This window comes from Tamandua tetradactyla, chromosome 2 (genome assembly GCF_023851605.1).
Source record: "Tamandua tetradactyla isolate mTamTet1 chromosome 2, mTamTet1.pri, whole genome shotgun sequence".
NCBI lineage: Eukaryota > Metazoa > Chordata > Mammalia > Pilosa > Myrmecophagidae > Tamandua > Tamandua tetradactyla.
Genome location: NC_135328.1, coordinates 1,545,774 through 1,558,582, shown reverse-complemented (window position 1 = coordinate 1,558,582; position 12,809 = coordinate 1,545,774). Strand labels below are relative to the sequence as shown.

The 12,809-nt window shown below is 46.1% G+C and overlaps 1 protein-coding gene across 2 annotated transcripts in view; it reads left to right on the top strand.

Annotated features, from left to right (window-relative positions):
• Positions 1 to 12,809, top strand: part of FAM120A (family with sequence similarity 120 member A) — a 121,870-nt gene that overhangs the window by 75,417 nt on the left and 33,644 nt on the right. For both annotated transcript variants that reach the window (XM_077138662.1, XM_077138666.1), the window contains exons 8-10: positions 3,653 to 3,740; positions 5,764 to 5,991; positions 8,598 to 8,772. In XM_077138662.1, coding sequence (XP_076994777.1) covers positions 3,653 to 3,740; positions 5,764 to 5,991; positions 8,598 to 8,772 — 491 coding nt within the window. The remainder of the gene's footprint in view (positions 1 to 3,652; positions 3,741 to 5,763; positions 5,992 to 8,597; positions 8,773 to 12,809) is intronic.

Genomic DNA, 12,809 nt, shown 5'->3' with positions numbered 1-12,809 from the left:
GAGCTCCTGCAGACTTGATGTGGACGTTGAATGCAGCGAGGATGGCTGGAAACTTCAGTCTTCATTTAGTGATGAACAGCAACGACGTGTTAAACAGCATATTTAGCTAAAGTTGTGATAAATGCGCTGAAGGAGACAGCGCTGCAAGGGCAGGGCGGGGCTGGGGCACCTGAATGAGGGGCTGCGAGAGGAGGCATCCCAGGAAGGAGCCTTAGTGCACACGCCTTGCAGGGTGGGGCCGGGGCAGCGTTCTCCACCACACGTACCCCATAAAGCACTTGTACCCCAAGCATATGATGGCCTGACAGGTAGAAAAGTGGGCACTCAGTCAAGAAGATATCTGAACGGCCAGTCATATGTGAAGAGGTGTTCCTCTTCCTTATTGTCAGATAATTGCACATTTAACCCATGCTGAGATACCACTACATGCTCTCCAAAACGGCTGACATGACACAACAGAAAACACTGCATTTAGCGAGTGTGTGGAGCACCTGGGGCTCGCATGCGTGCCGTCACTACTGTGGAAAGCAGTCTAGCAGGGTCCATTAAAGCTGAACACAGTTTACCCCAGCGACACACCAACAGAAATGCATGGGTATTTTTACACAAAGGCATAGACATACTACCGTAGCAGCACTATTGGTAACAGCCCCAAACTGGAAACTGACCAAAATTCCGTGAGCAGTAGACTGGAAAAATAAGTTGCTGGGTGTTCTAGTTTGCTAGCTGCCGGAATGCAATGTATCAGAAACAGAATGGCTTTTAAAAATGGGAATTTAATCAGATGCTAGTTTACAGTTCCAAGGCCGAGAAAATGTCCCAATTAAAACAAGTCTATAGAAATGTCCAATCAAAGGCATCCAGGGAAAGACACCCTGGTTCAAGAAGGCCGATGAAGTTCAGGGTTTCTCTCTCAAGTGAGGAGGCACATGGCAAACACAGTCAGGGCTTCTCTCTCAGCTGGAAGGGCACATGGCAAATACGACGTCATCTGCTAGCTTTCTCTCCTGGCTTCCTGTTTCATGAAGCTCCCCGGGAGGCATCTTCCTTCTTCATCTCCAAAGGTCACTGGCTGGTGGACTCTCTGCTTCGTGGTGTGGCAGCATTCTCTGCCCTCTCTGAGTCTCTCATTCTCCAAAATGTTTCCTCTTTTATAGGACTTCAGAAACTAATCAAGACCCGCTCAAATGGGTGGAGACATGTCATCCCCTAATCCAGTTTAACAACCATTCTTAACTAAATCTCATCAATCAGGGAGATGATCTCATTACAGTTTCAAACATACAGTATTGAATAGAGATTATTCTACCTTTATGAAATGGGATTTATATTAAAACATGGCTTTTCTTAGGGGGCATGCTTCCTTTCAAACCAGCACATTCCACCCTCTGACCCCTAAAAAAGACATGTTTTTCCCATATGCAAAATACATTAATTTCATAACAATATCAGAAACCTTAAACCTTTCAGCAGCAACACAATGAAGTACAAAATAATGGCTGCCTTTACAAAATGGGACTAGGATTAAAACATGGCTTTTCTGGGGTCCATGCGTCCTTTCAAACCAGCACGCTCTGTGTTCATACAGTGGAAGCGGTGAGATCGGACTGGCACTAATATGCCATAACATTGCCGAGTCTCACAAGCCCGGTATTGAGCAAAGCCTGGTGGGGGAGAACAGATCACAGACGATAGGATCCCATTTCTCTTGTGTTCAACGGGCGTCCTTGCAGTTGGAAGTCCGGACAGCACTCTAACCCTGAGGAAGGAAGTGACTGGAAGAGATCAAGGAGGAGGGGCCCCTCGTTTGCCTTGATTTGATTGTTGGTTAAATGGGTGTGTACAGTTTGTGGAAATTCATTAAGAGGTACACTTGGGATAACTGCATTTTTTGTGTGGGTATGATATACTTTAATGGTTAAAAATTGTGAGTAGTCAATATATCTGTTTGTAGAACTTGTAGATTATCCAAGTAATCTGTTGGAAACCTTCACTGAATCAATGTCACTGGCCTTTTCATGGAAATGTACATGAGCAGCTCTCTTTATGCCATATTTTAGAAAACCTCAGCTGCTGGCCATTGACTCTGTTTCTTGGAGTGTTTGTAGTGTGCCCACGTGTGCTGAGAATGGCAGGTTTCCTGGTCTAGACGCAGTAACCAGGCTACTCTCTCAGGTGAAGTCCTGACCATCCCCAGCCTCTCAGTGCCCGGCCGTACAGCTACTGCCCTCCTTGCTCTTGGACAGAAGAGGCCGTTGTGGTCTCGGGCTGCTGCGTGCATGTCGGTGCCTCCGAGCCGTCGCCCTGGTCTCCTCTCCTTTTGCAAGGCTTGAGCTGTGCTCATGCCCGAGGTGCCGCCCTGGGCAGAATGAGCCTCCTGAGAGCTCATGGCATCAAACCCTGTGGCACCAAGGCAGCTGAGCTGCCCTCTTTCTGTGCGGCAGTGTCTCGGGCCCCGTGGCCAGGACTGAGGAGCTCACACGGACTGGGACAGGGCTCTTGGCTGGACCAAGAACTGAAATGAAGTGTTCTGAAGAGAAGTGTTAACGGCCCTGAAGGTGTCTCTGTGTCGCTCAGGCCCCTTAGAAAGATGAGGCAGGTGCACGTGCTGTGGTCAGGGCCAGGTTTGGACTCTGGGGCCGGAGCGTGGCGGTGAAGGGCAGAGTGAGAGCCCAGGAGCGGGGTCACGCACCCAGAGCCCCCGGCTGCCTGGCGTGTCGTCCACACAGCTGCCTCCCCCACCTTGCTGGGCACGCCCTTGCCTCCTGGTGGCCCACTGCGCGTTCCGGGGTCAGGTTCCCTGCCTGCCACTTCCCCGCACTGCCACCTGGGCCCGGGATAAGCTGTTCACTTTACGTCCAGAGAACTCAGGAAGAGTCACTTGCTCTTGCTCCGCTCTGGTCTCTCCCATTTCACCTTTGTAAAGCACTGGCTGAAGCCTGCTAATTTTTTTCTCCCTCCTACTAATGGGTGACACCCCACAGTTTTAAAGGAATGCTGGTTTAAATAACGCATTCTGCATTCGAGGTACCCTGTGACCCTCCCCATCTTTCCCCCACCCTGTTTTTTCCTATGATGCTGAATAAGCCATTCCTTAGATAAGTCCCAGTGAACTCCCTGCCCCTGAACTGGAGGAATTCATTCCACCTCGTGGAGGAAATGACCCCCACCTCCCTGCCGCCCATCTGGGTTTTCAGTGAGTCAGCCTGGACATGGCTTTGGCTGCCCCCTTCCCATGAGAGCCTGGAGGCCCTGTGCTGAGTGTTCCTCGGCACGCGACCCGTAGGTGTCTTCCTGAGCCCAGTGTGACCGCCATCCCTGTGGCCTGCCAGCTGTCTGGTGGCGGGACTCTCCGTCTGGTGTGCACCGTGGTAGTTGAAGGGTCCTCGAAGGAAGCTCCATTCGTTTCTTCTGTGCCTGTAGTTCGTAGGATAGATGCTCAGTATTCTTTTTTCCACAGTTGTTATTTCTTACTGATCTGAAGCTGGAAAAAATTAGTCTTACAATAGAATTAATACTGGAGACACGTTTTGGAGGAGGGGAGGTTGGTAAAGCAGGACGTGTTGTTAGGAGTCTGTAGCTGCAGTCCAGGGCACTTGTTACTGTGGGTTTGGGAAAGGGTGGACAGTAATCATCTCCCTTCTCCATTCAGCCACATCAGCGGGAACAAGCTCAGCTGGGAGAAGGCGGGAAGCCGCTCGGAAGCTCCAGCACGCGGAGAGCCAGGAGACCAAGCAAAGGTAGAGGGTCTCCCCCCTTCTTTCCTCTGATTTTGAGTGGCTTAAAGACATCCTCTTTTTTAAAGCATGTTATCAGTAATACAGAATTTCCAAAGGGGGCGAGAGTTGAAGAATCCCCTTCCCTTCTGACTTTACAGAGCCGTGGTGCACAGCCTGCCTTTCTTTTCCCGTGGCCGAGGAGAAAGCCTGCAGCGGCCACGACCCTCTGTCTGTCCTCCAGCCACATAACCGCGGGCAAGGGGCCTAAAGCCGCTCTAAGATCTTGTTCTGTTTCTTGTAGGAACGTTATGTGAATTAAGTAAGAAGGCATTTGGGGTGTATACATTAAAAATGAAAATAAAACAAATTTCTTCTCCCTCCCCACCCCCCCAATTCAGTTTCCAGAACCACGACTTTTATACTTGACCACTAGTGAGGAGCGGGTTTGGTGGGAGGTCTGCTCACACACAAGGTTGGTCCAAATATCTAAATTTTTTTCAAAACTCATGTACAACAGAGGTGCTCTGTGGATGCCTGTGTTTGCAGTGCACCTCCCCAGGCATTTTCCCGTCACTACATGTCTTCCTCCTTGTGGGCTGGAGAGTAGACAGAACATCAGTGAATTATCCACGAGTTGTTCTTCTTAAGGCCAATTCTGACACTCGATGTTTTGAAAGATAAAATTAAGCACCTAGTTACTTACCATTATAGATAACACATTTTGTTTTGAAACAAAATGTATATGTCTTCAGATTAGGAGTAAATCAAGCAATAAGCATTTTTCCCTAACATTTATTCTCAGAGAGAAAAGAAATTATTGTACAAATAAGAATGGCTCTCGATGATCAGTTCGCACTGTGCTGACATTTATAAAGATTAAACGTCCTCCTCGTCCTCTTTTCTCACAGTAAGCGATCATTAAATTAATAATTTAGTGTCCAAATTCTTTCCTATTTAATATTCAGTATTCTAGGGGTTGGTTGTTAAAAGAATGGGTAATTTTCATGGACATCTTTCTATATCGGCAAATACAGATCTGTTCCTTCTTTTTTTGTTTGGCATGGGCAGGCACCAGAAATCGAACCCGGGTCTCCAGCATGGCAGGCAAGAGCTCTGCCTGCTGAGCCACTGTCATACCACCCTGTTCCTTCATTTTTAATGGAGTTAGTTTTGTTTTGTTCTTTAAAGTTTTACAATTTCCTAGATATAATTAATATATGGCTCTTTAATGACTAGAGAGAATGCTTGAATTTGTTTTTTTTTTGTTTGTTTCTTCTTTACATACCAATTTTGTGGTTAAGAGCAGGGTTCATCAGGCTCAGTCTTGGCCCTTTCCAAGATTAGAACCATTCCAAAGTTTAGATTTAAATCATGGACAAATTACATCATGTTTCTGAGCTTTGGTTTTCTCATCTGTGGAGAAAAATAATGCGCATTTGGCATTGGGCAGGACTGGGGAGGAGAACAGAAACCATCTAGGCATGCAGAGTGGGAGAATCTGCCACACGGGGGTCCGCAGCTGAGTGAGGCCACCTAGCAGTTAGCAGCAGCCAAAGATAGCTTTTTCGTCCCTAGGCTGCGGGCCAGGGCCCCTTGTGGATGGGGTCCGCTGCAGAGCGGAGACTGAAGGGGCAGTGGTCAAACTGGAGCCATGAACTGGAAGCATTGCTTGGAGAGATCAGGTCCTGATAAGAGGGGGGACAGGGAGGGGACAGCCGAGAGGGAGCAGGCAGCAGGCCAGCACACCAGCACACCACCGCACCACCGCACAGGTTCTTGGGGACGTGAGGGGCGTCATGGATGTGGGGTGGTCTCCGCAGGTGGGGGCCTCAGCCAGATCCCGAGTCCATCCGTCAGCTGAGCGTGGTTGGGCCGCCTCACTCCACGGTGCACCTTCCCTGCTGCTCTGGAGGACTGTCCATCTCGTCTGGACAGTGCTCACCGTCATGCCCTTCCCTCTGGGCGTGTGCAGCCCTCCTGTGTGTGGGAGCGGAAGAAAATGCGAAATGAGCTCTCTTTTTCCTTCTTGCCCATTGTGCTGTAGGCAGAAGGTTCGTCCACTGCCTCTTCCGGAAGCCAGATCGCAGAGGGGAAGGGCGGCCAGATTGGCACAGTTCAGCCAATCCCCTGCCTCCTGTCCATGCCCACCCGGAGCCACATGGACATCACCACGCCGCCCTTGCCCCCAGTCGCCCCCGAGGTGCTGCGAGTGGCCGAGCACAGGCACAAGAAGGGGCTCATGTACCCCTACATCTTCCATGTCCTGACGAAGGTACTGTCGGGGCCGGCTGCAGCTGCTCTCCCGGGGCTGCTCCTGGAGCGCTTCCCTCCCCTACACTGCTTGCAACAGCGCAGTTCCCCTTTTGAAACACTGAGCAGAGGACGAGACTTTACACCTGTAAATACAGTAAAAGAAAGAGAGATTGTGAAAAGTCTCACTTTTCCCTTTGTTTAATATAAAACATTTTAGGGCTTTCTCATTAAATAATGACAGAACACGTTATTTTATGACTTGTAATTTTATTTTTCCAATTTTGAAATTTCTTACACCACATCTGTACCATCATGTCAGTTTTAATTCTAATGCACTTATGATGTCTAATTTGTTAACAGTTTATCTTTAGAAAATGGCACCTCTTCTGAGAGGCTAATAGTCCTAAATCTGTTTTGACTTGTTTTTCTAGCTCACTGAGTCCAGTTTTTGTACTGTTTAATGGCAAAAAAAAATGAAATACAGGATATTATAAAATGTTCATAGTCAGAAAATGCAATTACCTTTTTACACAGTGTCATAATACGACTTTATTGGCGCTTTACCAAATGTGTGCTTAAGTATATACGTAGAGTGTGGCGTTACTTAATTTCCTCAGTGATGTGTAGACTTCATGTTGGTGTTATAATCTTAGACTCACAGTTTTTTAAGTGACCATAATGACCAGACATCTCATGCAGAATTGGTGTATTCGGATCATGTGTTAACATGTTTTCATCAATATCTGTGCCATCAGACTTTTTTCTTTCTCTATTCTCCAGTCAACCTTTTGTTTGTAAAATGGAGTTAGTAAGTACAAAAGGCTCTCCTATACCACAGAACTCACCAAGTAGGCTTCTTCAAGTATTAATCGACTAATCTAGACGCTGCTTATTTTTATAAATTGAAGAAAATGAAAACTGTTTAGATCAATGCTGTTTACTCAGCTCCTCTACTTTATTGCTTTAATTGTCATTGCCTCCAGGTTGCATGTGTTACTTGATATGGGTATGCACGTGTGGCATCCCTTTTCAGATTATGGTTGTGAGGTAAACACTTTATTTTTCAGGTTCAACATAAATTATAAAGGGTAAGTGGAAAGTTATTGTTCCGGGAAAAGGATTTTGCTAAGTTTACAAGGACCAAAGTTTTGGGAAGACATCTTTCAAAATAATGCGTGAGGAGACTACAGACTTTCCCCAGTGGGGTGGTTGAGGTATGAGGGCTCCTGGCCGGACGTGCGTGTGTAGGAGTGATCAGTTCTACACCGTGAGCACACTCGGTGTGTCTGGTGCACGGACAGTTCATCGAATCAGTGCAAGTGATAGAAGGCTGTACTGTTAATGCTTCTTCAGTAGTCACTCATTTCAGAAGCAAATATTGACATGACTGCTAGTGAGAAAAGTAAACATGACTGTCTTCAGATTAAAAGAAACATTATCATGTCGATTAGGGGAAAGTTTAGATGATAAAGTATACTTACTTCCTGAGAGCCAGACTGCTCAGTTATTAAATTGTCGAGGCAAAAATACGATTTGCAGTGAGAAGCCTCGTTGATATTGCACAGAATTATCAAGTTATCGTAATATTGACACCCAGTGATGCCTGGGTGAGTGTTGGAACATATTAATATTGAAAACTGTGAAAATACTTTGCTTGCATGATGAATGATTTGTTAATTTAAATATTAAGTATATGATTAGGAAAATGACCAATTTTAAAATCATGTGAAAGAAAGAGCAGATGTTATAAAAGAACTAGTAAAGGGTATATATATCAACAAATTTAATAGACATTGGAGATCATAAATGTCTTTTTATGTTATGAATGTACATAAATAAAATTCCTTGCAGTTATACCTTGATATCGTAAAATACCTGGGACAGGTGACCACAGAATTCTTTGCAGCAGTCTCAGTTGTGGGAGGTGCAGTCAGCTGGTCTCTCAGTGGCATGTTCTTGAGCCCAGATGAAGCCCTTGATGTGTGGCAGTGGGCTGTGCACGAGACAGGGAGCTTGTCCTTCTCTGCCCCCAGCGGCTGGTCACGCCTTCCTTGCGGTCCTCGCACACCTACTGCGCTGTGGCAGGAGCTTGGGCATGCATTTAAAACTCAGGAAAGAAACGTTTTAGAATCCCCTCAGGCAGGTTATTTTTAGCATGATAATTTTTTAGGGAAAAGGGCAAAGAAAATTTGACCATTTTGTTTTCAGGATAGTTCCTTGGATTTCACATAGTCATTGCAAAGTATAAACTCTGTTAAAGGTGGCCATCTTGGCGCAGTAAATAAAATTTGGAAGTTCTCTACTTTGTCTATTCTGAGTTGTCTGGTGTCATCTGTCTAGGTTGTTTGAAAACTGGTGGGGTTATGTACGTGGTTTTCTTTTGTGCTTGGTTTCAGACTAAGAACAAAGCAATGTAGTTTTCTTTTCACTATTTGAGCATATGTCCTGACCACAACCTACCCAATGAGCTCTTCCTAAACATCTCAGCGTAGACAGGTTTTTAAACGATTACTTTGGATTAGAATTGTAATGTCCTTAAGTGGCGATTATACAATATATTTCTGAATCTGTTGTAAGTTCAACATGAAAAATGTGCAATATTATTCTGCTTTCTTCCATGCAAAGGGTGAAATCAAAATCGCTGTTTCTATTGAAGATGAAGCCAGTAAAGACCTGCCTCCCGCCGCCGTGCTCTATAGGCCGGCCCGCCAGTGTGTGTACGGAGTCCTGTTTAGTTTGGCAGAAAGCAGAAAGAAAACTGAGAGACTTGCTTTTAGAAAGAACAGACTTCCACCAGAATGTATGTACTGTAAAAATCCATTGTTTGTTTTCTTCAGTACCTCGTAATCTCTTGTGCATTTTCTAACGTGGTAGAAGAGTCATTGCTGAATTAACCTGAGGGCCTCCTGTAAAGGAGGAGAACTCTCACAGTGGGCAGGAGGGCCAAAGGAGAGGTTTTTAGAAAGGGAGTTACAAGTATTTTTTCCTCAGTAATGTTCCCATAATGATGTTTATTCTGCAAAATAATAAAGCAGTAGGTTTACGCTTCAAACTCAGTGTGGGTCTGAAAAGTGTCCTGGCATTTGCCATCATATTCTGGAATGAGCATGCCTTCATAGTGAGGGTCAGGGTGGCACCTGTGCTGTGGTTTTAGGAGGGGCCTCTGCTCTCCAGAAGGCCCGAACCCGCCTGGCCCTGGCCCCAGACGGTCGTGTGCAGCTCTGCAGCTGTGGCTTCTGCACTGGGCTGCCGGCGTGTCGTTGCTGCACTGGCCTGGCGTGCTGAGAACCCTCTTCAGTGCTCTGTGCGGTTCCAGAGGGAAGAGGGCAAGACGCAGAAGTGGGTAAGAGTCAAGGTCAAACGCATTTCCATCTTCCAGTGGGTCCGTGTGATATTTCAGGGGAAAAAATGCCTTTCGCTTCGTTATTTTATATACTAATGTAAGGAAAGTAAACTTAGTATGTATTTTATAGGAAATAGACGTGTCCTAAAACAAACAGTCTAAAATAAGCAAATTATGAATGGTAGAAATTGTAAATTACTAAATCATTCTGTAAGCCAAGAATATTTAGTCCATTACAAATTATAAATTATAGATTTAAATACTTAAGTTATGTATGTAAATATTCTTAGATGAGTGAAGCTGATTTTCAGTCACGGACAAGGTATATAAGGTATCTTAGCTTTGGGACCTTAAGCTAGAGAGTCTAGGAGTTGTACAAGCTAAGTTCAGTAGATTCCTAAATTTCCTTCGAAGTGCTTTCATAACAGAATTAAGTATTCCTGAACCTTTTGTTTATAGGACAAAATTGTGATTTTTGTAAGCCTTAAGCATCTGTCACTACCATTACTTGAAGAAACTACTGAAAGTGAGTGCTGAGCTGAAAAGGAAAAGACGATGCTGGCTCCACAGGACTTCACACAATGTGCCCTTCTCTTTCCTGCATGGCTGGAGATAACATCTGAAGTCCCTAGTATTGCGCATCAATGTTCTTTTCTAAGATAAAAAATACCTATGTTCGGACTCTTTTCTCACATTGTGGATTCACTTGACCAGAAAAAGAATGGCGTTGGTGGGTTTTGTGTGTGGTTGTTGTTCCTGAGCTCGCCGCCACGGCAGTGCCACTTGCCACTGAAGCCGTGACCTTGTGCCTTTCTCCTTTGCCCTGTTGAGCTCACAGGGCTCTTTGACCCTAATCCGTTCTCTGTGGCTGAGTTTCCTGGTGCTGCTTGCTTTTCTCCTGGGCTGAGGCGCTGAACCAGTGTGCTGCCTGGCAGGCCCCTCTATGAGTCTGCTTCCTTTACACCAGAGCCTGTTGAAGCCCTGCAGTCCTCTGGGCCACCGGCTCTGGCTGTCACGGTGAGAGTCTGCGCTTCTCGCTTACTTTATCCGCTCATGCGTTCCAAAGCCAGTCACCTTTGTTAGTTTCCTCTTCGGGGAATTTCCCGTGGCCATACCCTGGAGAACACCAGGTGACCCCGAGACTGGCGTACCGTGTGTGGTTCATGCTTCCCGAGAGTGTAGAGTAGCTGTGACTGAGTGTGACCTGTAGCCTCCTTACCTGTGACGCGTGATGCCAGGCCCCGCCGTAGAGCTGAGAACTGTAAACGAGAGTCTCCTCTGCCCTCTGCTCCTCTGCAGTGTGGTGCTGAAACCTCGCTTTTGTTCTCCCACATTGACAGAACTTAGGAAATTCCTTTCGTAGGAATTCGTTTTGCACCTAAGTTGCGCCAGAATGTCCTGTTAGCAGACAGCAGGGGAAAGGCTGGGCAGGGCATTGAGCTCAGTGGACCAGCATCTTCTGAGCATGAAGACCAGAGCATTGCTTCTTTGAAGCAGGGCGGATTGTTCTGAAGGGCTGAGGTATACAGGGCACGTGACGGGGAGCGGGGGCGGCTTGGACTTAGGCAGGGCCGAGCCGGCAGAAGCGTCTCCTCTGTCCACTGTTGTAAGCAGAGGCGTGGTGGGGCCGTATTTGCCGTGTCAGAGACCAGCCCTGGCTGGTGGTTGGAGGATATAGGTGTGAAGTTGGGAAGACAGAAAAGAAGTGCTGGCAGAGTCTCGGAGAACCCAGACAGCCTATGTGTGCGATGTGGTGCAGTCGCGCAGTGCAGGGTGCCCCAGCGAGGTGGCGGTGGGCATCTCAGTGTAGACGGGAGATTTTCCTCAATTTTGGGGACGAGGGAATAGGCCGGTCAGGAGCTGCAGTGCAGGCAGTTAGGGCAGGGGCTCTGGAAGCTGCGGACTCCGTTCAAGAAACAAAGCGAGACGGGCCTAGGTCATAAGCTTTTAGAGCAGACACATTAAGTCTGGAATGGTGATTGTTGTTTCTGGATTTCAGAAGGCTGTTTTATGTATATCCTGATATTTACAGATAAGAATGAAGCTGATCAGTTTTGGGTTAAAGTAATTCAGAGCACAGGGGTCAGGAAGACAGTGTCTGTATTTTAGAACCACACGTACTCTTTGAGACCAAAGAAAGAAGTCTGGAACTGAAATTTTCTGTCGTGCATAATCTAATTCAACCCATCTGTATAGCTCATTTGAACAATTGAAACACAGGGAGCACAGAATAAGAAAGAGGTCCTTTAATCCTGTATAGATTATTGTAATGCCTAAAATCATCCTAGTGTATATATTAAGCAGTTAATAAAAAAGTATTGTCAAAGTCCCCTGAGGGAGGGGAGAAAGGATATAGAACCATTAAACTTTACCGTCAGGGAATCCCCTGATACTGTGTCAAACTTCAGGGACACCCAAATCAATAGGCCATGCCCTTGATCCTGAGGTTTACTCTTGTGAAGCATATGTAGGTAGCAGAGAAGCTCAGACTACCTATAGGCATGCCTGAGAGTTACTTCTGGAGGACCTCTGTTGTTGCTCAGACATGGCCTCAGTCTCTCTAAGCCCAACTCTGCAAGTGAAATCATTGCCCTCCCTCCTACATGGGACACGACATCCAGGGGTGAAAGTCTCCCTGGCGACGTGGAGATGACTTCCAGGGGAAATGACTTCCAGGGATGAATCCATACCTGGCACCATGGGATCAACAATTCCATCCTGACCAAAAGGGGGAAAAGAAGTGTAATTAATAAAGTATCAGTGGCAGAGAGAGTTCAAATAGAGTCGAGAGGCTACTCTGGAGGTTGCTCTTACGCAAGCTTCAGTTAGACATTGCTACCTGTCATAACCTGCCAACCCCCAACCAGGACCATTCTGGCCAATCCTAAAGAACACCTGGGGCAATATATAAGATTCCACAAGGGTTCCAGGCACTAGGGTAACTTTCCAGAAACTTACAACCTCCAAATGGGTCCCTGCACCAGGTAAGTCCTGAAACCTAGAGGGCCCAGCCTCTCCAGAACATCAGATAGTTCCATCTCCCTACCCCATATTAGTGACAGACCCTTCCAACATGAAAAAGTTAGAATGGGCACAGCCCAAACACCCCCAATGAGAAGATGGAAAGATCAAAGGTGATGGTGGAGTTATACATAGAAGATAGGATTTAACAAATGGATATGAATGCTGAATCATTAAATTGATTTCTCTTTTAGTCTCCAGTATTTCAGAGCAGCTAGAAGCAAAAACCTAAAATTGTGTAACTGTAACCCATGTCAAAGTCTGAAATATGTTCTACAACTAATTGTTGTGCTATGCTCTGAAATTTATAGTTTTTTGTTGTGTTTTTTAATATGTATGTTATTTTTCACAAAAAAAGAAGGAAAACAAATCGATTGTGATGATAAAAAAAAATATTTAAGTCCTCTAGCCTCCTATATCCTGGAGCAGCCAGAAGGAAAAATCTGAGAGGATGGTATGGTAGCCCATGACAG